This window comes from Oncorhynchus masou, chromosome 31, assembly GCF_036934945.1.
Source record: "Oncorhynchus masou masou isolate Uvic2021 chromosome 31, UVic_Omas_1.1, whole genome shotgun sequence".
NCBI lineage: Eukaryota > Metazoa > Chordata > Actinopteri > Salmoniformes > Salmonidae > Oncorhynchus > Oncorhynchus masou.
This window is the reverse complement of record NC_088242.1, coordinates 45,515,809-45,541,843: the sequence shown is the minus strand read 5'-3', so window position 1 is coordinate 45,541,843 and position 26,035 is coordinate 45,515,809. Positions and strand designations below refer to the sequence as shown.

At 41.7% G+C, this 26,035-nt stretch overlaps 1 protein-coding gene across 3 annotated transcripts in view; it reads left to right on the top strand.

Moving 5' to 3' along the window:
- Nucleotides 1–428: 428 nt before the first annotated feature.
- Nucleotides 429–26,035, top strand: part of LOC135524002 (src kinase-associated phosphoprotein 1-like) — a 45,856-nt gene continuing 20,249 nt past the window's right edge. For 2 of the 3 annotated variants that reach the window (XM_064951092.1, XM_064951089.1), the window contains exons 1-9: nucleotides 429–660; nucleotides 2,130–2,235; nucleotides 5,276–5,301; nucleotides 5,404–5,520; nucleotides 23,872–23,952; nucleotides 24,059–24,142; nucleotides 24,263–24,387; nucleotides 24,512–24,575; nucleotides 25,374–25,613. In XM_064951092.1, coding sequence (XP_064807164.1) covers nucleotides 621–660; nucleotides 2,130–2,235; nucleotides 5,276–5,301; nucleotides 5,404–5,520; nucleotides 23,872–23,952; nucleotides 24,059–24,142; nucleotides 24,263–24,387; nucleotides 24,512–24,575; nucleotides 25,374–25,613 — 883 coding nt within the window. In that variant the 5' untranslated portion in view covers nucleotides 429–620. Of the gene's footprint in view, nucleotides 661–2,129; nucleotides 2,236–3,861; nucleotides 4,068–5,275; nucleotides 5,302–5,403; nucleotides 5,521–23,871; nucleotides 23,953–24,058; nucleotides 24,143–24,262; nucleotides 24,388–24,511; nucleotides 24,576–25,373; nucleotides 25,614–26,035 lie in introns of those variants that run through there. The other variant, XM_064951091.1, reaches the window with a different exon arrangement.

Sequence of the window (26,035 nt, the reverse complement as noted above, 5' to 3'; positions counted from 1 at the left end):
TAAAGAGTAGACCTGAGCAATTAAATAGAGTCAACTGTTACCAAAACATCACCAGTTATCAATAGCCTGAGTGACAGTCTTTCTCTTTTAGCCAAGTCTTTTATTGTGGTCCAGAAAACAAGGTGAATCGATGATAAAACAAAGGAGTTGGCTAAACCAGATTCTTCCACCCATGCTACCTGGTGTCACCATATTAACTGGACTCTAATAGACATACTTGAGGTTGGATGCATACAGCCAGGGACTTTGAATAAGCTGATGTGACATATGATATAACAACTGAAGAACACCATTCAAAGGAAGCTTTTAGTCACCTCATGCTCCGCCCCATTTTTGTAAATATGGCTTGTTATATCATATGTCACATCAGCTTATTCAAAGTCCCTGGCTGTATGCACACACGGAAATAGTTTTGGTTTGAGATAGTAGGGTACAGGTGATGTGTGAGAGTATGAATGTAGTGTGTGAGTATTCACAGGCTTTCATTTCAAGCAGTGAGCTGTTACAGTGTGACGGGTCTGGTCTACACAGATACTATAATCTTTCACCAAAGTATAGCTCTGATTTACCGTATCAAAATTAAAATTGCCTGAAAATTCTTCTGGAACTTTGAGAGAAGGATGGGGACAGTCTCTGATGACATTAGGAGGCTTTTGGAGGGTAATGTTTTATATATGTATATATTGTTTATTTTAAGCAGTGTGATGTAATGTACAATTATTGTCATAAAGATGTAGTACTCAATCATATACTTAGTGAGCTTTTTGATATCTTTGACATTCTTACGTATAACTAGAAACATTGTTCATAAGAGCAGTGGTAGAAAAAGTACCCAAGTGTCATACTTGAGTAAAAGTAAAGATACCTTAAAAGAAAATGTAAAAGTAAAAGTCACCCAGCAAAATACTACTTGAGTAAAAGTCTAAAAGTATTTGGTTTTAAATATACATAAGTATCAGAAGTACAAGTATAAATCATTTAAAATGTCTTATATTAAGCAAACCGGACGACACAGTTTTCTTGTTCTTAACATTTACAGATAGCTCGGGTCACACTGACATAATTTACAAACTAAGCATTAGTGTTTAGTGAGTCTGCCAGATCAGAGGCAGCCGGGATGACCAGGGATGTTCTCTTGATAAGTGTGTGAATTAGGCAATTTTCCTGTCCTGCTAAGCATTCAAAATGTAATGAGTACTTTTGGGTGTCAGGGAAAATGTAAGGAGTAAAAAGTACATGGCTTTATTTAGGAATGTAGTGGGGTAAAACGAAATGTTGTCAAAAATATAAATAGTAAAGTAAAGTACAGATACCCGAAAAAACTACTTAAGTAGTACTTAAAAGTATTTTTACTTAAGTACTTTACACCACTGCATAAGAGGACATATTGTATAACATTGCTGCTATATGTAGGCCTACTGAGTGTTTTGAATTGTTAAAACAATGCCTGTTAAGATTATGATGTGCTGCAGAATTCAGTGATCTGTGTTAAAACTCATCAAACTGTCTGGATTTATATTACACTATTATCTACAGTGGCGCTGTGAACTACTATACGTGTGCCTTACTGTATTTCATATTCTATGGTCTTTATGACAAAAGAATGTTGCAAGTTCCTTATGGTTATCCATCATAGATTTCAATCTGATTCACCCTGTAGTGACTACTGTCAATGTTCCCAAACAGGAATACTGGCGTTTGTCATATTTGCATGCACTAGCATCCAGAGCAACCTGACTTGGCCCTCTGACCAACATTTGCATATGTTAACATCTTTATGTAATATTACAATGAAAGAAATAAAGAAATCTGAAGTTCAACTTGTTTTTCCTGTGTGAACATGAAAGATAACATTATTTCTGATATGCTCATGACTTGGCATACAGTTTGTGATTAAATGTGCCGGTGGAAATTGTAACAGAAAAGATCATTGCATGGTTTTGAGGCACTTAAAATGGTGTACATTTTCAGGAAGAGTTGATGCTCTAGGTAATGAGACACAAAATATCTGAATTGGCTACTTAGATTATGATGATCTTTTCTATAATGTCTTTTCAGGATTGTGATGTACAGGTAAAACATCTTTCCTCCTCTTATCAAATGTGTGACTTGCCTGACTTGTGTTTCAGACTGTGAGCTCTTTGTATCAGATATCCTACAGGACGAGGACCTCAGTAAACATGCCAGAGAAACACGGGACGTCCTACTTAATAACTTCAGGGTGGTCCACTCCAGGTACGTGGACATGCTGTTCCTCCCAATTGGCCCCCTTTATCTCCCAATAAGAAACTTGTGTCACTTAAATCTTACATTAGATGTTCACATTTCCTGAGGCTTTTTGGATGATAGAAAATATAGATTTTAGAGTCTTGTTTGTAGCTAGGTTTCCACCTAATTGGCGACATATTTTCATATGAATATTCTAAAATCTGTAGAAAGAAAATATCCACATTTTCCAACCAGTGGTGTGTTTCCGCTAAACAAACTTGTTGAGGATAAAAATCTGTTTGTGATTATGTAGTGCACACAAAATGTACTTTTTAGCTTAAGTTTTCTTGTACCGAATAAAAATCTGAAGTTCAATGTGTTTCCATCGCATTTTCAAATCTAACGATAGTTTTGTCACAACAACTGTTGCGTTAAATAGCGAATCTACTCTGTATACTCTGGTTTTGGCACGCGTGCTCTAGCCAACAGCTTGCAGATACCATCAATAGTGTGCACCTGCAGCCCGCAATTCGGTGCATTCCTGCATGTGGGCATTCCTGTATCTCATTGGTTCCTGCATGAACCCCCCCTTGAGAACCCCATTGGTTCCTGTATAACATTTTTTATGTGGGTCAAAAGGGAAATAAAAGTATTAACTGAGTTCTTTTGCCCCCGGCGGGAGCCGTTAGACTGTGTCCTTCGCTCCAGCTGAACACCTGCCCTCACCGGTGTTAACAGAACTGAGGAAAACTGCCCGACAGGCAGAGGCGAAGGTTACTGTCTACCGGTTGTCCCCACTAGCACAGCAGACGGAAGGCTAGAGTGACACTGTGTACTAGCTAGCTTGCTAGTTAGCTAGCACATGGTGTCGCCCTCCCACATGCTGTGTACCAGAGTCCTCCTTAGGCCTAGCTGGCTAAGCTAGAAAACAGTGTCCTTCGCTCCCGCCTCCCGAACACCTGCCCTGTGCCGACATTAACAGAAATACGGGAAAACAGTGGCCGACAGGCGGGGGCGAAGGACACTGTCTACCGGTGTAAGGCTAGCTAGCTACCGTTGTCGCCCCTTCTGTGAGTTTTATCGGCGGCTGACATCCAACGTTATCGTGCATTAGCACCGCCTTCTGTGCTGGAGTCCTAAATTAAATTGACCAACAGAAGTATAAAGAGTGGTTCCTGCAGATGCAGGAATGCCCACATGCAGGAACACCCCGAATTGCAGGCTGCAATTGCACCCTACTCAATACAGTCTGTATGATGAGATTATTATCGATAAGAGAGAGATTTTTTTATTTTTCCAAACGGCAGTCAAGCATCGATCATCATGTCACCAGAATCCGCCCCTCTGTATTTATTGGAACGGAGCATCAAGATCACCACATGAAGTTGAAGTTGGCAGAGGGAACACCCACCTATCCACCCCCCTATCCTATCCACATCGATGGAACAGTAGTGGAGAGGGTAGTAAGTTTTAAGTTCCTCGGCATACACATCACAGACAAACTGAATTGGTCCACCCACACAGACAGCATCGTGAAGAAGGCGCAGCAGCGCCTCTTCAACCTCAGGAGGCTGAAGAAATTTGGCTTGTCACCAAAAGCACTCACAAACTTCTACAGATGCACAATCGAGAGCATCCTGGCGGGCTGTATCACCGCCTGGTACGGCAACTGCTCCGCCCACAACCGTAAGGCTCTCCAGAGGGTAGTGTGAGGTCTGCACAACGCATCACCGGGGGCAAACGACCTGCCCTCCAGGACACCTACACCACCCGATGTTACAGGAAGGCCATAAAGATCATCAAGGACAACAACCACCCGAGCCACTGCCTGTTCACCCCGCTATCATCCAGAAGGCGAGGTCAGTACAGGTGCATCAAAGCTGGGACCGAGAGACTGAAAAACAGCTTCTATCTCAAGGCCATCAGACTGTTAAACAGCAACCACTAACATTGAGTGGCTGCTGCCAACACACTGACTCAACTCCAGCCACTTTAATAATGGGAATTGATGGGAAATGATGTAAAATATATCACTAGCCACTTTAAACAATGCTATCTAAAATAATGTTTACATACCCTACATTATTCATCTCATATGTATACGTATATACTGTACTCTATATCATCTACTGCATCTTTATGTAATACATGTATCACTAGCCACTTTAACTATGCCACTTTGTTTACATACTCATCTCATATGTATATACTGTACTCGATACCATCTACTGTATCTTGCCTATGCTGCTCTGTACCATCACTCATTCATATATCTTTATGTACATATTCTTTATCCCCTTACACTTGTGTGTATTAGACAGTAGTTTTGGAATTGTTAGTTAGATTACTTGTTGGTTATTACTGCATTGTCGGAACTAGAAGCACAAGCATTTCGCTACACTCGCATTAACATCTGCTAACCATGTGTATGTGACAAATAAATTTGATTTGATTTGATTTTTTAAAATTTGAAGTTCATTATAAGTTATTTCATCTGTAGCCTAATAAACTGCATGGTTTCCTGAGTAGTAGTGGGAGGACCACACACACCATATCATCTCGTGACTCCAAGTTTACTTCGATATGATGGTTATTACATCAATATTTGCGCACCTCCATTTCTCACATAATTCATTTTTAAAAAGAAAAAAAGAAGAGATCCCACCATGACAAACGAACAAATGACTTGTCCGTGTTTAGAAAATTGTACCTAAACTTCCATCGCAACTTTTGTGATTTACATTTTTTTTTTTATACAGTATGACTTTACCCGCATAAAAACTTTGGATGGAAATGTGGTTTGTGAAACAAAAATATGTGTGAAAGCAAGCACGAGAGGAAATTAATAGATAACTGCAATCTGAGATATCTGCACCAGATACTAACTACTCTGTGCACGTTGCACTTGTTTGCAAGAGGTTGTCTTGTGGTCTGTGAAGCAGGAAGCCAAAGTAGAGTGTTTGAAGCAATTTAAAGAACTATCAACACCCAAAAAACCTTACAACCTATTTGTGTTTAAATGAATTTGCAGTCTAAATTTAACTCATGTCCAACTTTTATTTTGCAGAAATCCTCAGGAGTTTCCTTTCAGATGTAAGTGACTGCATATTTTACATTATAAAACGGTTGAATCCTTACTTGAGGTGTAACTTAGGCTGGCTTCCTGACCCTGATATTGTGTTGGTGCCTTTCTAGCTGAGTCCAGACAGGAGGACAGTTCAGATGACAACCAGAGCTCAAGTCTGGGCCGCTCGGCCCCCTCAGACGACCTGTCTGTGGCCTCTGACTACCAGGACGAGGGCTCTCCTGAGTGTGAGTAAAGGCTTGGTTTGTGTGTGTGTGTGTGTGTGTGTGTGTGTGTGTGTGTGTGTGTGTGTGTGTGTGTGTGTGTGTGTGTGTGTGTGTGTGTGTGTGTGTGTGTGTGTGTGTGTGTGTGTGTGTGTGTGTGTGTGTGTGTGTGTGTGTGTGTTTCAATGCAACGTGCATATGTGTTTAAGGCCCAGTGCAGTCAAAATTCTGTTTTTCCTGTGTTTTGAATAATTTTGTACAGCAGCTGATGAAACTCACACTGTACAAGTGTGAAACAATGTGATTAGATTTATTTCCTGATAGTTTCTGGTTGAAAATGCAAGTTACACAGGACCTTCCAATCAGCAGGTTTTGCATAGGTGGAGTTTTGGCTTGCCTGGAGACATCACCAGGTGGTATAACTCAATAGACTAATAACAAAGAGAATTTCAAACCTCTCTGCCAACATCAGCTAGTTTTCAGTTTACTTATCCATCCTATTAGGTCCCTCACTCAGACCACTCACAGACAGTCCAAGCAAAAATCATGCTTGAGAAATAGATTTTTGCAGAAAATCTATTATTTAGTTTTTTGGACAATTTTAATGGGAAACTATTTACAGTAAGGTACTTAATTGTTACCCACAAATTATTTGATATTGAGATAAAAAAAACAGCTGCATTGGGCATGTCAAGAGGGTGTTTGCTACATTATATCTGCGATTTGTAAGTGGAACATAAAGTTAAAACAAAATAAATAAAATAAAGCATAGGAACTCTTGCTGTGCACTTTACCTAAATTATGTCAGGACATAAAATGGGTGTCAAGTAACAGCTTGCCCTCTAGTGGTTGGCTCTGCTGCACGAATGGGGTGTTGGTGGGAATACTAAGGGTGTGGGGATTGTTCACACAGAACTGATAGGTGACCAAGAGCTCTCAGGTGTGAGAGTAGTCTGGAGCCCTTAGTGTATCCATCCGTGTGTACCGGGGGAGGCAGAGGTGTTAAGTCAGTTTCTCTAAGATCAGCCCACACGAAGTGCGCTCTGTAGCTCAAGGCGATTGAGGTGATTGATTAACCCTTACCCTGCTCTCCATTCCCAACTCAGTTTGAAATACAACACTGTAGCTGAGAAGCCATGTGTGTTTCATCTCTCTTCCCTTTGTCAGTCTTGCTCTCCATCTTCCTCTCTCTAGTTTTTCTATCTGTCTCTCTCTCTCTGTCTCTCTATCTTTAGTTATATGAGACATGGTAGTACTTGACTGGTTTTTCAGAAGTGGCACAGTGACTCACCTATAGCCTTGGGTGCCCCATGCACTCAGTGGGTGTTATGCCATGACATAGATGATGGGCATCTGTTTCTGTAACTTCCTACGTATAACTTCTCTATTTAGGTTATACAGGCCTGTGCCTTTTCCTCCAGGGCTGCTGGAGTTCATAGTTCACTGTCTGTTCACTACCCAGAGTAAATGACAGATATGGCTTTACTCGCTTTGCAGAGTGGGGCATTTCAAAGGAAGAAGGTGTGTGTGAAAATAATGAAATGATGAGCCAATAGAATCAATAACATTTTAGAAAGAACATTTATTCATGGTTTAATTACAGAAGCTGGATATGCGGTGTTGGAGTGTAGTGTACTACATGTAGTTCAACTAGAAATGTAACTATGTTTCGCAGTAGCTTGGTGGTAGTTCAACTAAATTCACATCTGGGTAGTGTTTTTAGTAGTTAATTACTTTTTTTTGCCAAGTAGGGGTGTTTAGCTAACTATTGGAACAACACAACTTTTTTTTAGAAAAAAATCCAATATGGGTGAAGTAGGCAATCATTTCCTTTCTTTTTCGGCGTCAGCCCTGCCTAATTCTCACTTGAAACATTGTTCTTGTGTTTAATAGGCTACGTTACACAATCTCTTAACATATGATTCTCATACCATATGATTCTCTTAAGATATGATTCCCTTAACATATGATTCTTGTAACATATGATTCTCTTAACATATGATTCTCTTAACATATGACCCCAAAGTTCTTGCAGTTCTTTCAATTCATGGTCTATGACATTTCAGATTTCCATATGACAACTTTTCACGAAGTGGTATGGATGTAGTGAACTACTTCTTTAAAGTAACTTTAGTTAAGTCAACTATATTTTTTGTCAGGGTAGCTTTAGTGGATCTTAACTTCTTTCGGTGTGAAATAATTGGTTGTTTCGTAAAATATACTTTCAGAGTAGATTCCCCGACACTGGATATGCGTCACTGTTTTTAGTAGCACGGCGCTTCCAGTGCCCCAAACCACAAAGGCCTATATGAGCTCAACTTTTAACTCAGTAAAAATCATAAAGGCAATCGCACGTCTGAGCTATCTTTGTTGCAGGTGCATAGTAACAGTTGAATAAGATGAGATTAAAGAAGAAACCCGCACTCCGCTCTTGCTAGTATCACTGCTCTTTATTAAGCTTTACATATCGGCCTCAATCCCTTTGTCAGAGCTCTTGTGAGTGTTTTTAATTTGCACCCTTATGTCGACATTGCATTGAATGGATGTGGGTGGAGCAATGTCTATGGCCTTTAGGCCGATATGTAAAGCTTATTAAAGAGCAGTGATACTGGCGAGAGCGGTGTGCGGGCTTCTTCTTTTTTCTCAACTCAGTAAAAATCCCAAAGTCTTTTAATGTATTTAGCCTTATGAGAATAATAAACAATAGAATTTCTAAAGATAACCTAGCAAAAAAAGAAACGTCCCCTTTTCAGGACCCTGTCTTTCAAAGATAATTCGTAAAAATCCAAATAACTTCACAGATCTTCATTGTAAAGGATTTAAACAATGTTTCCCATGCTTGTTCAAGGAACCATAAACAATTAATGAACATGCACCTGTGGAAAAGTTGTTAAAGCACTAACAGCTTACAGACGGTAGGCAATTAAGGTCACAGTTATGAAAACTTAGGACACTAAAGAGTTCTTTCTACTGAGTCTGAAAAAAACAAAAGAAAGATGCCCAGGGACCCTGCTCATATGCATGAACGTGCATTAGGCATGCTGCAAGGAGGCAATATCCGTACTGTGAGACGCCTAACACAGAGCTACAGGGAGACAGGATGGACAGCTGATCGTCCTCGCAGTGGCAGACCACGTGTAACATCACCTGCACAGGATCGGTACATCCGGACATCACACCTGCGGGACAGGTACAGGATGGCAACAACAACTGCCCAAGTTACACCAGGAACGCCCAATCCCTCCATCAGTGCTCAGACTGTCCGCAATAGGCTGACTGAGGGTGGACTGAGGGCTTATAGGCCTGTTGTAAGGCAGGTCCTCACCAGACATCACCGGAAACAACGTCACCTATGGGCACAAACCCACCGTTGCTGGACCAGACAGGACTGGCAAAAAGTGCTCTTCACTGACGAGTCGCGGTTTTGTCTCACCAGGGGTGATGGTCAGATTTGCATTTATCGTCGAAGGAATGAGCGTTACACCGAGGCCTGTACTCTGGAGCGGGATCGATTTGGAGGTGGAGGGTCCGTCATGTGTCACAGCATCATCGGACTGAGCTTGTCGTCATTGCATGCAATCTCAACGCTGTGGGTTACAGGGAAGACCACACCAGATACTGACTGTTACTTTTGATTTTGACCCCCCCCCTTTGTTCAGGGACACATTATTCCATTTCTGTTAGTCACATGTCTGTGGAACTTGTTCAGTTTATGTCTCAGTTGTTGAATCTTGTTATGTTAAGTTTGCTGAAAATAAACGCAGTTGACAGTGAGAGGACGTTTCTTTTTTTGCTGAGTTTACAAGGGCTTGAAAGAACTGCAGGAAGTAAGTATAGGAAAATGGATGTTATGGGTTCAGTTGGTTCCCCTATGTAGAGGAGACCCATGGCACTCAGTAGGTATTTGACATGGGAATTTGACTGCCTCTATTTCTCTGCTCCCTAACCTGAGTGTTGAATAAGTGTATTCGATGTAGTCACCGACACAGTGTTGTTTCACTAATTGGCCTGGCCTGTTGTCTCCAGTGACACCAGATTTGTAATGGCTGACAGGAACAGATGGACCCTCTATTGTTTCCCTATGTGTCTGCATGGTAATTTGAACTGCGTTTCACCCGCCGACCACACAGTTGACCTGACCGTGCCAGCAGTCTCACCCCAGCCCTGTTGACAACAGCCCCCATCACCACCCAGCACTCCTCCAGTGTGAGGAGGACTTGGGAAGCGGAGGGAGGGAAGTAGGAGATGGGAGTCAAAGTACTATGAGTCTTGGCATGCCATTTTGCAGGGTCAAGTTTACGATCTGTCTTAAAAGAATATTGTGATATTGGTTGGCAGCCGAGGCAAGGAAAGTATTTGCATCAGACCATTGTATCAGGAGCGGCCAGAGGAGATTGGGTTTTGATACTGTATCTCTGCTTCTGCAACATTTTTGTAGTCATAATGATTGTGCTCATATATTGTTATCTCCTATATTTGTTCAGGTGTGTAAAGGTGTAAAGGTGTGATTATTGATTTAGTAAAACATCTAACAATATGTTTCATAGTGGACATTTTTGTTATTGAACGCATGCATGACATGTTAAAGCTGAAACAGGCACCAACTCTCAAACTGATATCTCACCAGATGATTAGTGTCTCTTTATTGATCCCATTGATTGCTATGATCTATTGACGAACATGTCTGAGTGGTGAGAAAGATCTGTTCGTTAGAAGCAGGGGTAGGCAGAGCTACTGCGTGGTATCAGAGAATGCAGGTAGCCTGGGCCCTTGTGTCTGCTGACTGATAGATATCGGAGACAATGGGCAGCAGGCTCCAGCTCTGACAGTGCCTACACTATTTCCTGCATCAATTTTGGCCAATTAGAAAAAGGCCAAGATAAACATTTTGAATTTGAAATAGTCATTTCAGATAAATTGTATCACATTTTTCATACATTTGGTCAATAAAATGTAAATCTAGAATTTAAATTGCCAAAGAGTGTGCTAACGTAACATTTTTGTGTTTTGATTGGTATAATTTAGTTCGGAAAGAGTTTGCTTTCAATTATATTATGCTATCAGTTATAACTATGCTATCGAGAACAAAATTGCATAGAGGAAAAAGGTTAGTGGGTAGTATAAAGTATCTAAAGATGCACCTGCCCCAGTCAGAGATAACGCACGACTAAATAAATAAAGAGATTTGTGGGGTTGTGGCTAGACCTTGAATGGCCTCTGTATAGTAAGTGGTTTTAGTGGAGGAAGCTGTTAAACCTCAACTTGGATGGAAAATTACTGAGGATACTAGCAGATGATATTGCCACTCCTATTTGCCATATCTTCAATTTAAGCCTACTAGAAAGTGTGTGCCCTCTAGCCTGAAGGGAAAAAAGTCATTCCGCTACCTAAGAATAGTAAAGCCCCCTTTACTGGCTCAAATAGCTGACCAATCAGCTTGTTACCAACCCTTAGTAATTTTTGGAGAAAAATGGTGCTTGACCAGATACAATGCTATTTTACAGTAAACAAATTGACAACAGCTTTCAGCATGCTTATAGGGAAGTACATTCAACAAGCACAGCACTTACACAAATTACTGATGATTGGCTGAAAGAAATTGATGATAAAAAGATTTGTGGCGGCTGTTTTGTTAGACTTCAGTGCGGCTTTTGACATTATTGATCATAGTCTGCTGTTGCAAAAACATACGGGTTATGGCTTTACACCTCCTGCTAAATTGTGGATAAAGAGTTATCTGTCTAACAGAACACATAGGGTGCTCTTTATTGGAAGCCTCTACAACATACTCCAGGTAGAATCAGGAATTCCCCAGGGCAGATGTCTAGGCCATCTAACTTTTTTCGATCTTTACTAACGACATGCCACTGGCTTTGAGTAATGACTCAACTCTATACACGTCAATGACTACAGCGACTGAAATGACTGCAACACTTAACAAAGAGCTGCAGTTAGTTTCAGAATGGGTGGCAAGGAGTAAGTTAGTCCTAAATATTTCAAAAACCAAAAACATTGTATTTGGGACAAATAATTCACTAAACCGTAAACCTCAACTAAATCGTGTAATGAATAATGTCGAAATTGAGCAAATTGAGGTGACTAAACTACTTGGAGTAACCCTGGATTGTAAAACTCTCATGGTCAAAACATATTGATAAAACAGTAGCTAAGATGGAGAGAAATCTGTCCATAAAGCACTGCTCTGCCTACTTACTGTAACAACACTATCAACAAGGCAGGTCCTACAGGCCTTAGTTTTGTCGCACCTGGATAACTGTTCAGTCATGTGGTAAGGTGCCACAAAGAGGGATTTAGGAGAATGACAATTGGCTCAGAACAAATGTACACAGGGAGCTAACATTAATGATATGCATGTCAATCTCTCATGGCTCAAAGTGGATGAGAGATTGACTTCATCACTACTTGTTTTTGTAAGCTGACAAGCTGAATGCACGAGCTGTCTGTTGAAACTACTAGCACACAGCTCAGTGTGGTGTTGTAATGTTACATGATGTACTGTTTTATATTTTTGTTCATGTGTAATGTAATTGCCTTAATGTGTTTGGACCTCAGAAAATGTAGCTGCTGCCTTGGCAAATAATAAATACAAATACAAAAATACCTCAGATACAGATTATCTTTATTTTAGCTGGTACTTTGCTGACTCAGCTACAGTGTTTAGAAGTTCTGTGAGAAACAGACCTGGCTCTCCCTGTGAGTGGTCATGTTGTCTATCCACTCAGTGAACTTCTGACCCCTGGCCACTTGGCTGGTCAATCTGTGACCTGTCAGAACCCAGTAACCTTGTCTAGAATATTGACCTGGCTGCCCATAGTAACTCCACAGATCTACATTTCTTTTGACTTGGAAATACCCACCCTTCAGAAAACAGGGAAATTCATTTCCCAGTGTTCATTGGTGCATGGATTTCAAGCCACTCATGCTACTCATTTGCAGGATGCACAGAACATATTAATGACCATGTTCTTTTTTCCTTTCTCCTTCACTCTCTCCATTTCCCTCGCTCTTCTCCTCTACTTTAGTCAAGAGACACATTACAAGACTGGAACAGGCTCAGCATGATGCTGGCCCTGCCATCAGGGTTCAAAAGTTCACGCTATTCCCCTGGGGCTACTGTGCTGCTGCAGATGCTGATAGTTTTTCCTTTCTCTCTCTGCTCCTTTGCTCCCCCTCGCTCCCCTTCTGCGCCCTAACTCCCTGTTTAGACTATTCATCTCCAACACTCTCACTCTCTCATGCTGCCTGGCAAGAGGAGAGGACTGCTTCAAGGGGGGGGATTTAGATGTCATTAACTGAGGGGCATCCATCACTCTTGTCTCCTCGCTCCCACTACAAGCTCTGCCATGTTGTTTTCTGGCAGCTTCTGTAAAAAGCTATTTTGTTTCAGCTTTCTCCTTAATTTCCTTTATTTAATTGTTTTTCTGGTGTAAGTCTTTGGTAAAACACAGAGAAAACAGGGCTGTGAGAATGTCAACGTGTAACAGTCTACATTAAGGGGTGTCGAACACATTTTGCCCCGGGGGCCGCATTCGATATTCGACGAGGTCCAGAGGACAGCACTGAAAATGTCTTATATTTCCTCGCCGTCAAAAATTAAAATAAATAGTTCTCTATACATTGTTTTGGAATTTTTTTTTGCTCCCTGACTGTTTGGTAGGTTTTTTTGCGAGCTGGACACAATCAAAAAAACTGTATGAATGTAAGCCCATTATAGTTTCTGCACAGTTTCGATTTGGTTTTAGTCATTTAAAAGTAAATTGAGTTTATTTGAAATGTATTGACATTTTTTTTTTACTAAAAACCCCCATCATGGGCCAAATCTGGCCCGCGGGCTGTGTGTTTGACACCCCTGGTCTACTGCCCGGGCTGGGTGGTTCTAATCTCCCCTTTAGCTTTCAATGACACAGACAAATAGCAAAACTATCACCATGCGCTAGGTTCACCCAGAGGTTAGGCTTCCCAGGTATCTCCTGCATTCACTCCCTCGCCTCTCCCCCCTCCTATCTTGCAAATGAGAATTTGATTTTTCTCTCCACTTGAATCCATTTCTGGAGATGAATCAAGTTTTGATGCCAAGCCCAGGTGGCCCGCTGATTTCTTAGGGTAATAAATGGAGAGTAGAGAGATGTGTTGGCCTGTGCAAAGACAGTGGCACAACAGCTTCCAAGGCCTCTGGGATTCCTTTGTTTAATTGGGGCTTTAATGTAGCACTTTGAGGTCATTAACATGCCCTTGTGGAGTTATTTGAGGACACTGAATTCGATGCATCCCTCTTGTTCATCAGGGATACCTCTGGAGAGCCAATCGCACTGTGTGTGTCAGCGTGACAGGGTTGCCTCTGTGTGGAACCATGTGCCTGTACTTTGTGAGCAGATTGCTTATCTACAATGGAAATGATCTCCAACAATACATCGTAGCCTGTATTATAACTTAGCCTTATCTCAGGGAAATAGTGTGTGATCACTCTGTGTGGGAAAGAACACACTCAATCTTGTAAAAACACAGTACTTAATATTGTCAAAAAATCGAATCAAATTTTATTTGTCACATCTGCTGAATACAACAGGTGTAGCCTTTACCGTGAAATGCTTACTTACAAGCCCTTAACCAACAATGCAGTTGAAGAAATAGATTTAAGAAAATATTTACTAAATAACTGAAGTAAAAAAAAAAAAAAAAAAGTAACACAATAAAATAACAATACCGAGGCTATATACAGGGGTACCGGTACTGAGTCATTGTGCGGGGGTACAGGTTAGTCGAGGTCATTTCTACAGCGAGTTGCAGCAGTGTAAAAACAAAGGGGGGTCAATGTAAATAGTCCAGGTGGCCATTTGATTGATTTTTCAGCAGACTTATGGCTTGGGGGTAGAAGCTGTTAAGGAGCCTTTTAGACTTAGACTTTGGCGCTCCGGTAACGCTTGCCGTGCAGTAGCAGGGAGAACAGTCTATGACTTGGGTGACTGGAGTCTTTTACAATTTTTTGGGCCTTCCTCTGACACCACCTAGAATATAGGTCCTGGATGGCAGGAAGCTTGGCCCCGGTCATGTACTGGGCTGTACGCACTACCCTCTGTACCGTCTTACGGCCGGATTAGATTGTTCTACTGATAATAGTCATGCGAGGATTAATCCTGAGTTTGGGAGTTTGTCCTCATTCAGATCTGTCTTCTTCTGAAAACAAAAACATGGTTAGCAATAGATCTCTCCCCTCTGAATAAACAGCTCATGGAAAATGTGTATATCAATGATTGAAACCACTTTATGTGAATTCACTACATAATAGGCCTATGTAGATAGATTTGTAGATAGATTTGAGTTTTATTTTTATTTTTACAGGGACAGTGCACATTAATCAAAGTTTCAGTAAAAGTGCCGGTATTAGCCAGCCGGCTCATTTTCAACCACAGTCCCTGGGCAGGTTATTAAAAACAATTACAATAACAATACAGACAATCATTGAGCAGTGAGCACATGCAGAGTAACATAGGACAAGCAAGACGCAGCATGCACACAGAGTAACATAGCACAAAAAGCAACAAGATAATATCCATAAAAGCAACAAAGTGTTTCCACACCTTACAAGCTACAGACAACATGGAAAGCGGCAACACACAACTAGGGATTATGTTCACAAATCTGATTGGCCTTTTGCCATGTCTTCATGTTTTTTGTGAAAGTGTGATAGGTGGTGCAGTTATGTGTCTGATGCCAGTGTATTCCAAACACGGGACGCTCTCAACATTATATTAATATAGTGTTGATCCATAAGTTAAATTGATTTATAAAGCAAGTAAAATGATTAAATAACACTCATCAGCAAGCACACCACAATGCAAATAATAATGGGCTAAATCTAATCATAGAGCGAGGCTTATTCTATTCAAACAGCAGATTACTTTATTGGACTTTTGGCACTAAATTACCGCTGTGCCACTGATATTTTCAATTCTGGTTATTTTTGTTGTTTATTGTTCTCACAAATGATAAATTATGTTACTACATTGATACATTGATTAAAAATCAAATGATTTTATTGTTGATTCAGTAAAGCCCATATAAGTGTCTAAGAAATATTCATATTCTATAACCAATAAAAGAAATGGCAATGTACAAATAATCAGACACATAGGGAGGGAGATCAGTGCCAGTTCCAAAATGAAAAACTTAAATGCTCAATTGAAATGAACAATATTATAAATGCATTTATATTTTCATATAACTGCACATGATTCATGCCACAATGAAATTACAGTTAAAAGTTAAAATGAAAATCGAAAAAACGGTTAATGGTAAACAGAAAACTGCAGATGATTAACAGAAAATCGTAAATGCAATGAGCAAAGTGAAATGGAAAGAGGCTGTTTTCATTTTCCAACCTCTCTCTTTTCACTTTCACTTTCAAAGTGTATGCAAATGATTTCCTGGAGGCGTGAACCAGAAGAGAAACATGGCACCACCATGTTGTTGTACATCCTAGACATGTCACGCTGGCTGTGGATTGATTGTAGACTAGTGTAGCCACCAGGGTTTGAATCTGGTGTTTTGTAAACCAGAAGAACATATCAGCCTGCTAAGCCAAAGTTACTCAACACAAGGCAAAGTTATTCATCACATGAGGGTTGTGGGTAGTCACCGAACCACTTCTTCCTGGTTAATAGTTCGCATGATGAGTAACCTTGAATAGTTACCTGAATAGTTGCATTGGCTATAGGCTTTGGTTTAGTGGACTAATGTGCTCTTCTGATGTGCAGAAGACTGTTGTTCAAACCCTGTTTGTTATATTTGTCCTGTGGCTCAGATTTGTCTCTGTGAGGAGGAGGTCAAAGGATGGTGAATTGCAACTGAGGTTATTCAGTTACCCCACATGAAGGCCTAACCTTGCCTGAGATCTGAAGTTGCATTCGCTCCCCGAATCAATGCTAGGCTTCAGCTTCAAATCTATGCTTTTCTGGTTCACGGGAGACCTGGGTTGGCTTGGTTCGCAGCCTGTGAGTTGGTTACACTAGTTTAAAATCCATGTACAGAAGCCCGGCATGGCTGGGATTTATGACGGTGTGGTATTGCTCTCTTGGTTCGCAGCCTGTGAGTTGGTTACACTAGTTTAAAATCCATGTACAGAAGCCCGGCATGGCTGGGATGTATGAAGGTGTGGTATTGCTCTCTTGGTTCACGCCTCCAAGAAGCAATTTGCATACACTTTGAAAATTAAAATGGAAAATGAAAGACAAAATGCTTAATTGGGTAGTTGGAAAAGGAAAACAGCAACTTTCAAATTCCCTAGTTAAATTTATTTAAAAAGCAAGTAAAATGATTAAATAACACTCATCAGCAAGCACACCACAATGCAAATAATAATGGGCTAAATCTAATCATAGAGTGAGGCTTATTCTATTCAAACAGCAGTGTACAGTATCTGTACAATGTACAGTATCTTCCACCAGTTTTAGCCCCTGTTTCTCATCAAATAAAGTGTATTGGTACATTAGAATGGTTAATATTTTTTTATTTTAATTTTACCTTTTTTTAACCAAGCAAGTCAGTTAAGAACAATTTCTTATTTTCAATGACGGCCTGGGAACAGTGGGTTAACTGCCTGTTCAGGGGCAGAACGACAGATTTGTACCTTGTCAGCTTGGGGGCTTGAACTCGCAACCTTCCGGTTACTAGTCCAACGCTCTAGCCACTAGGCTACCCTGCCACCCCAATAATGATCAATACTTTCCCACAAATGGAAGAACCACTGAGGTTTTCATTAGACAGATGACATGATCAAGGAAACTCTAAAGTTCTAGACATTTCCCCCCTAATTGGCTGGCTGAGAAATCTTTATTTATTTATTAAACAAAAAAAAAATAGATATTATTTTATATTTCCATAGAAAAACGTTATATTGCATGTCTTATACTACAATTTCGCAACAATAGCCTCTATCAAAACATACAACTAGTAAGACAATTATTATCTTATCCAAAATGGCTTTAATTGTACTTTTTAGATGATAATTTATACATTAATCCCAGGTATAGCTTACTTTGATTTTTTTGCTGCTACTTCTCAGTTCCCACAATGTTAGCACAAAACAATTGTACTTTGCTTCTTGATGTAAACGAGGCAATGGCCAATATGTATGTAATCTAAATCCCAATTTTTGTTTTTATTCCCACACCTAGATTTATACATTTTCATCCAAAACTCCCTTATTGGTTTTCTGTTGTATTCAGTGTTTTATCACAGATAGACAAACTTTCCTGTGGGCCGTGCTCTGCCATTGTTGGTATTTGTATCCCAACTGTAGTTTTTCCAAGTGTCAGTGAGGCGGCTGAAAGCCATCCCCTGTGATTAGAGGATAATTGTATCTGCAGTTAAGCATTTGAATAGTGGTTGTAAATCTATGAGAGGGAATTTAGTGCGATATAGTCACTCCTTATGGCTTCCCAGGGGGAACCTGATGTCACTTAAGATTGCTCCCTCTGCCCCTGAACACTGGCACAGGGAATGGGAAAGCAGCAGAGCCTGGCAGGACTGACACAATATTTTTTATCCTGCACAGAGGCACAGAAGGGCAAGCGATCTGCTCCCTCTCATAGCCATTGGCCTACACAGAGGATAATATTTGACCTCTCGTTGCTATCACAATACCGATACATAACATACTGTACATTCTATTTACACAAATAAAACATGGACCTCTACCTCTACTGCTTTTGCTCAGAAGCATACATTACAAGATTGATTCTATATGCTCTGCGTATCGATGAGTAAAATCCTAATCAGATCAGTGGTTGGAGTTGGGGGCAGGGAGGACATTTGGACTTTAACCTCAGAGCCTCTGTGTCTCTCCTCCTCCCCCTGACAGTGGCTTTGTGGAGGGATGCACACACAGGGAAGAAGGAGGCTCTCCTACTGTAATGAGGAGAAATGTCTCCATTTAGCCTGGGCTGTGTGCAGATGGAGTGCTGGGCAGGGTGAGGGTGCACTGAGTGGATCCTTTTTCCTAATTAAGGACAGTGTCGGAGGGGGTCACACTGTCACTCTGTCTTCTAAAGCAGCATTCCTCCCTCTCTCTGTCCCCCAGGCCTGGGGGGGCCCGCCTCTGCCTTCTGGTTCACCTCATCACCAGGGTTCACACTGAGGTCAGGTTTTGGCCCTGTTTTTTCTCTACTCCGACTCAATGCAGTATCTTTCTCAGCAAAAGACACATGAAAGAGGCTAGTGCTAGGGACTGAGGAGAAACAGTATGGTTCCTATCCTAATCCTCTCCCGGTAAGAGGTGTGTCATCAATTCACCTGCTCTACTAACCCACCTAACCCAGCTTGAACAGTTCCAGGACACAACCATTTTGGCTCACCTAAAACTGATTAGGAGAAAGTCCACTCCTGGAGAGGATGGTTAGCAGCTGTATATGGCAAGGCCCTCCAGGTAACAATGAGTAATTTAACCCAGGTTATGTTGACACCTAACCAGGGTGGTTTCACATTGAGCTGGCACAGTGAGTCTGGGCAGTACTCTGCACACCAGGCCTTGAGATTTTTATGTTACTCAATGTAAATCACTGACAGCCTCTTTACACCATTTATTGTTTTTATAACACATTTGTTGCGTTATGGCAATATAGATATAATATAATGTGTTCGTCCTCCCAACTACCATTTGCCTTCATTATGATTCACTCTCTCGCCAGCCTCGGATTGACTTGCAGCATAACTAAAGTGGATTTTAATGGGAAAATACATTAACTCCTTCTGGTCATTATCACATAAATCAAGAGATTTTTGCTGGATCAACTGCTGAGCTCATAACACCATGCTGAGACTAAGGGTGAATAACCAAATGAGAGAGAGTGGCCATGACACTGCTATGGCAGCTCACATGCATCATATATCACTTTGGTTTAAGGGTTAACATGGGGTTTTTGTAGGTGTATATCTGTTTAATTAATAACAATATAAATGATATGAATGACACTAATTTAAACAGGAAAGAATGAAAATTAAGGAGATGCACAGCGCTGAATAATTAATAATGCAATTTACGATTGATAGAAGAACCGCCTCCATCTTGGATTTGGAAGAAGCCTTCAATAGATGGTGCTCTTCAGTTTAGGGAAAATGTCATCTCATTGCTTCTTTATGTGTCTGTGTTTTAAGAAACATCCCAATTGAAACAAATTGGATTCTGTGTTTGTGGTTTGTGTGAATCACACATGTTTTTAATAAATAGTTTCACATTTTGGCTCAAACCAAGAGTAGAAACATTGCTATACCTGTTGATAAGTATTTTCATAAGACGAGGTATTGCTTGCTCTCAACCAATCAGAGTTTGTTATACAGAGGGGTGGGATAAAAATATGTCAGAGGAGTAGGATTTCTGACTGTACATTATGTGAACTTTAAGGTTACACTTGCTACCCTGTGATAGAACCCTGGACCAATCAAGAATCATTCTAAATCACCAGCCCCTTAATTGTTGGTGAATTTTGTCCTCAAGCTGTCAGAGCAATTCCTTGACCCTTGCGATATATTTTAAATCCAGTATGAACCACATCCCTGGTTTAAACCATGAGGCCTGGTCAAGGAGCTCCCTTTGAGGGTGAGAAGCCATTGTTCTGTTGTTTACTGATTCAAGCAAATCTAACTATCCCTTTGTTGACTTTATGTCTCCTCAACTATTAACTGGGAAAGGCCTTTGAAAAGGGAAGGAAGTAGATGGATGAGGGGATTAAAAGGTGCCATGACAAGGAAGCAGGCCTGGAACAGAGAACTGGATGGATGAGGTGACTGGGCTTTTGTTATGATAAGATTCTCTTTAACAAAATAGTCTGTAGTGGCGTAGCGCCAGCTGCCGTATTTTTAGTGGCACGAGTCAAGTCATCCACAAAGCAGAGTGATATGTGAGTGTGGTAGTGTCATGAGGTGTCATGGACCGTACTCTGAGTTGACCGCCAGTGACCACCTTATCTGTCAGTAGAACCTGCGAGGTACAGCGGCCAGTGCAGCGTTTATAAGTCACACACGCATAGGATGGGCTTATAACGTGAATCTCTGTTATACGGCATGAAGTTCAGATATGACTTTGATTCCATTGCATTCTGGACCAGGTTAATTTGCATACAGTAAAACAACAGGGGCAGATAGCCACTGACATGTTGGCTAGGGGAGCTCTACCAGTGCAGCATAGAAGCTATCAGCTCTGTCTCTTCCTCTCTCGTGTTTTGGATTTTGTAATAAATGAGAGAGACGCTCCTTTCCGCTGAACGTTGGGGGGTTTCATCTACTTTGTTTGGACAAGAAGACTCAGTTGTGGCGCAGTGTGTTTGGTTTTGTTCGTTGAAAGTCAAGGTCTGGTTCAAAGGGGATGGATTCCAGGCCTCTTTCTCTGTCATCCATGGTCCGAATTGAATTAAAGGTCACACAGACAAGTATAAATGGGATTTAAATAACTCCTGCACCCCAAACCAAAGGGGGCCACCTGTTCCCCCATCATCGCTCCTTGGTAACTAGGCTCAAGCCTGATGACAGGTTAATTGAAAAGTGGTTGGGATTGAGCTTTGTTTTGTCATGTATGTTCAGGAGGACAGGCACTTTGGTTGAATTCCATTCAACTGTGGAATCCTAGATGGAGTCGTAAAAGAGAGACAAATAAGGGCCATTTAAAGTCAAAATGAAGATGTAGTGGACGTTTAAATCAAGTCCAATTGTATTTGTCACATGCTTCATAAACAACATGTGTGAAATGTGAACAGTGAAATGCTTATGGGTCCGTTTCCAACATTGCAGAGTTAAAGATTTAAAAAATATATATATAAATAGTGACACGAGGAATGAATACATATTGAATAATGAATAACAATTATGAGTAAAAAATAACATGGCTGTATACAGGGAGTACCAGTGCCGAGTCGATTTACAGGGATACAAGATCATTGTATGTACAGTAGTTCTGTACATATAAGGAAGGGGTAAAGTCATTACTTGTGCAGTATTACTTTAGTGCCGTGTTGCAAACAGGATTCACATTTGTGAAAATCTTGATCATGTACAGGCTTCCTTCTTTCCACTGTCATTTAGGTTAGTATTGTGGAGTAACTACAATGTTGTTGACCCATCCTCAGTTTTCTCCTATCACAGCCTTTTAAAATCTGTAACTGTTTTAAAGTCACCGTTGGCCTCATGGTGAAATCCCTTCGGGGTTTCATTCCTCTCCGGCAACTGAGTTAGGAAGGATGCCTGTATCTTTGTGGTGACTGGGTGTGTTGATACACCATCCAAAGTGTAATTAATAACTTCACTATGCTCAAAGGGGTATTCAATGTCTGCTTTTTACATGTTTTACCCATCTACCAATAGGTGCCCTTCTTTGCGAGGCATTGGAAAACCTCCCTGGTCTTTGTGGTTGAATCGGTGTTTAAAATTCCCTGCTCAACTGAAGGACCTTACAGATAATTGTATCATGTTAAACATTATTGTTGCAACTCTGTCCATGCAACTTATGTGACTTGTTAAGCACATTTCTACTTCTGAACTTATTGAGGTTTGCCATAAAAAAGGGTTTGAATTCTTATTGACAGCTTTACATTTTGAATTCATTTGTAAAAATGCCAAGAAACACAAGTCCACTTTGACATGGGTTATTGTGTGTAGGCCAGTGACATCAGTTTTAAATCTATGTATGCGTATGTGTGAGTGTGTGGGTAGAGTCTAGTGTGTGTGCGTAGAGTCAGTGCAAGACAGTTCGTGCAAATGTAACAGTATAACTTTAGTCCGTCCCCTCGCCCATACCCGGGCTCGAACCAGGGACCCTCTGCACACATCAACAACTGACACCCACGAAGCATCGTTACCCATCACTCCACAAAAGCCGCGCCCTTGCCGAGCAAGGGGAACCATTACTTCAAGGTCTCAAAGTGAGTGACATCACCGATTGAAACGCTAATAGCGCGCACCACCGCTAACTAGCTAGCCATTTCACATCGGTTACACAAAGAAGGGTCAATGCAGGGATTCCGGGTAGCCATTTGATTAGCTATTTAGCTGTCTTGTTTAGCAGTCTTATGGCTTGGGGGTAGAAGCTGTTCAAGGTCCTGTTGGTTCCAGACTTGGTGCACTGGTACCGGCTTGCCGTGCGGTAGCAGAGAGAACCGTCTATGGCTTGGTTGGTTGGAGTCTTTGGCCCCATTGATATACTCACCACCCTCTGTAGCACCTTGCAATCGGGTGCCTTGCAGTGGTCGTACCAAGTGGTGATGCAGCCAGTCAATATGCTCTCAATAGTGCAGCTTTAGAACCTTTTGAAGATCTGAGGGCCATGCCAAATGTTTTCAGCCTCCTGAGGGGGAAGAGGCACTGCCTTGCCCTCTTCACAAATGTGTGGGTGTGTGTAGACCCTGTTAATTCCAAGGAACTTGAAGCTCTCTACCCGCTCCACTACAGCCCCATCAATGTGGATGGGGGTGTGCTCGCCCTTCTGTTTTCTGTAGTCCACTATCAGCTCCTTTGTCTTGTTGACATTGAGGGAGAGGTTGTTGTGCTGGCACCTCACTGCCATGTCTCTGACCTCCTCCCTGTAGGCTGCCTCATCGTTGTTGGTGATCTGTCCTACCACTGTCATGGCAACAAACTTGATGATGGCTTTGGAATAGTGCGCAGCAACGCAGTCATGCGTGAAAAGGGTGTACAGGAGGGGACTAAGCACACACTCCTGAGAGGCCCCGGTGTTGATGGTCAGTGTGGCGGATGTGTTGTTGCCTACACTCACCGCCTGGGGCGGCCCATCAGGAAGTCCAGGATCCAGTTGCAGAGGGAGGTGTCAGGTCTCAGGGTCCTGAACTTGCCCTGATTTTACACTGCTACATGTGTAACATAGTGCGGCTCTCTGTAACACATCTGTTAGATGTCAGTTAATAGCACACACCTAAAGGCCTCTGAGGTGCAGAGTCACTGTATAACTGAAGCTTCAGACCAGGAGGGAGTCATACAGAGACCCTTTCTGTTCATTCCCCACTGCATTGTTGGTTAAAGGGCTTGTGTGTAAGCATTTTACTGTTGTATTCTGTGCATTTTACAAATACAATTTGATTTGATTTGATTTTGCAGTGGGAGCAGAGGTACTGTATCTGTTGCATCGCTAATCTGCAGCACCAAAATTGTTCTGTCATCTCAGTACATTTACAGAAGTGCTGTAAATGTATTGATCCCAGTTTCCCTTAAGCTAGCAGTGGTGTATTTGATCCAAGGACAGCTGGCAGTGTGGCCTGTTGCTGCTTCCTGGGTATGAGAGTCCATGACAAATACAATAATAGACCAACATTTTTCTGTCAACTTACATGTATCCTACTTTGTGATCTTCCACAGACTTTGAGGAGATCCAAATGGTGGCAGCCCAGGATCTCAGTAACATCTTGAAACAAGGCTACCTGGAAAAAAAACGACGAGGTACTATGGAGTCGATTATTATGGAAATATGGAATGTTGAGTGCTCATTTAAAGACGTGTCGGAAGAATTACATCATTTGTTATTTTCATTACGTTTTCCATTTAGATCACAGCTTCTTCAGCTTAGAATGGCAAAAGCGATGGTGTGTCCTCAATAACACAATATTCTACTACTTTGGGAGCGACAAGGGTTGGTTTGATCCCTTACATAACACTAAGACATACAATGTACCCATGTAGTCGTTTATGCCTGCAACTCATACCTGTGAACATTCTGGTGAGGAGATTGAGTTGACACTTCTTCCTTCAGACAAGCAGCAGAAGGGCTCCTTCTATATCAATGGCTACAGCGCAGAGCTGGTGGCCAACCTACGTAAAGACTCCAAGAAGAATGCCTGCTTTGAGCTGAGTGCCCCTGACCGACGCTCCTTCCAGGTGGGTGTACAGTACAATAACAATACAACTGACTCCTAACAATGGGATTGAATGACAGTAATGTTTCATAGCATACCAGTCTGACCTAATGATCATACTTTATGATGGTGTCTATCCTCCCCAGTTCACTGCTAGCAGTCCGCGAGAGGCCAGGGAATGGGTGGATCAGATAAACTTTGTCCTGAAAGGTATATCAACATAGTTCGAAAACGATTTCAAAGACACAGTAGTAGAAAATGATATAGTGATGATTGTGTATGTTTTCTTGTCCTCTGTTAGATTGGTATAACCTGAAAGGGCAGAAAACAAACCATTTTATATCCATTCCCAAATATATCCATCCTCAAAACGACCAATCAGACGCCTTCCAAACCTCCTCATCCACTACGTCACAAGGCATTCATGTCACGTGTCCCCCCCCTCCCCCTAATAATTTCCCCCTTACGGGAAATTGATTGATAGTTGTTCTGGTTGTCTTCTAGCGACATTGATTTCTGCCTGGCCTATGGTGTGTCACAGAGGACCTGATACCCTGTGTTGCAGTGCCCAGTCGTCAGCAATCACAGCGCTGCTCCATCTGAGAGAGGCGAGCTGCACCGGCTGCTCTTAAATGGGCTGATTTGCGGGATGTAACAGACACCCCATCATTTGTCTTGTCCTCTTTTACTACTAAACAAGATCCAGATAGACATGGAGTTCGAGGCGAAGATTTTGCTCTCTGTTACTTGCTCTGGATTTATGAAGGGTGGATTTTTCCTTTTTCCCGCCAACTGTTCATCAAAGGAGTACATTAATGTCCAATAGAAAGACTAGATGTTTCACAGATATCTTTTAAAATATAATCAAATGGGGAAGCCATCTTCTACTCTGGGCCCTTTGGGGAGGGAGGGAGAGAGAGAGAGAGAGAGAGAGAGAGAGAGAGAGAGAGAGGAGAGAGAGGGAGAGAGACTGCTCATTATTTTATGCCATGTCTGTGTCCCATGCAGATTTGAGTTCCAGCTTCATCCCCTTTGATGACGATGAGGAAGAGGAAGAAGAAGAGGAGGAGGAGACCTATGATGACATTGAGGGGGTGACCGGGGCGGCCAGCCCTCCTCATCGTCCCACCCCCGCCCCCGTCCTGCCCCAGCAGGCCAAAGCCTCTCTCAGTAGCCAGGAGGAATGGAGGCCCAAGCAGGGGGGGCAAGAGGAAGCAGAGGAGGATGATATCTACGAGGTGCTCCCCGGTATGAGAACACACACATTCTCATTACCCCTCAGAGATGCATCACTATCACTGTAACTCAAAGACTAATTACACATTATAAATAATGAATTCTTAATAATAGTGTCAGAGGTCTGGCTGCTGTTTACAGAGTAAATACAGGACTGTCCCACAGGCAGGCGGGTGGCTAAAGGGATCCTGAGAACGACCAAAGGGGGCGACTTCTCAGTGTCATTATCCATCACTCCATTTAAGATACATCAAGATTCTGTTTCCCCTTTGCCGAAATCATTGGTTGGAGAGATATGTGTCTTGCCAACTGCCTTTTCACCATAAAAAGCCATCTGGGATGGGTACAGACCCTGACCACAGATGGTGTATCGAATGTCTTTCTCTTTCACTTTCTCACCCTACCACTTATCAATCTCTCTTTCCTTCTTTGAT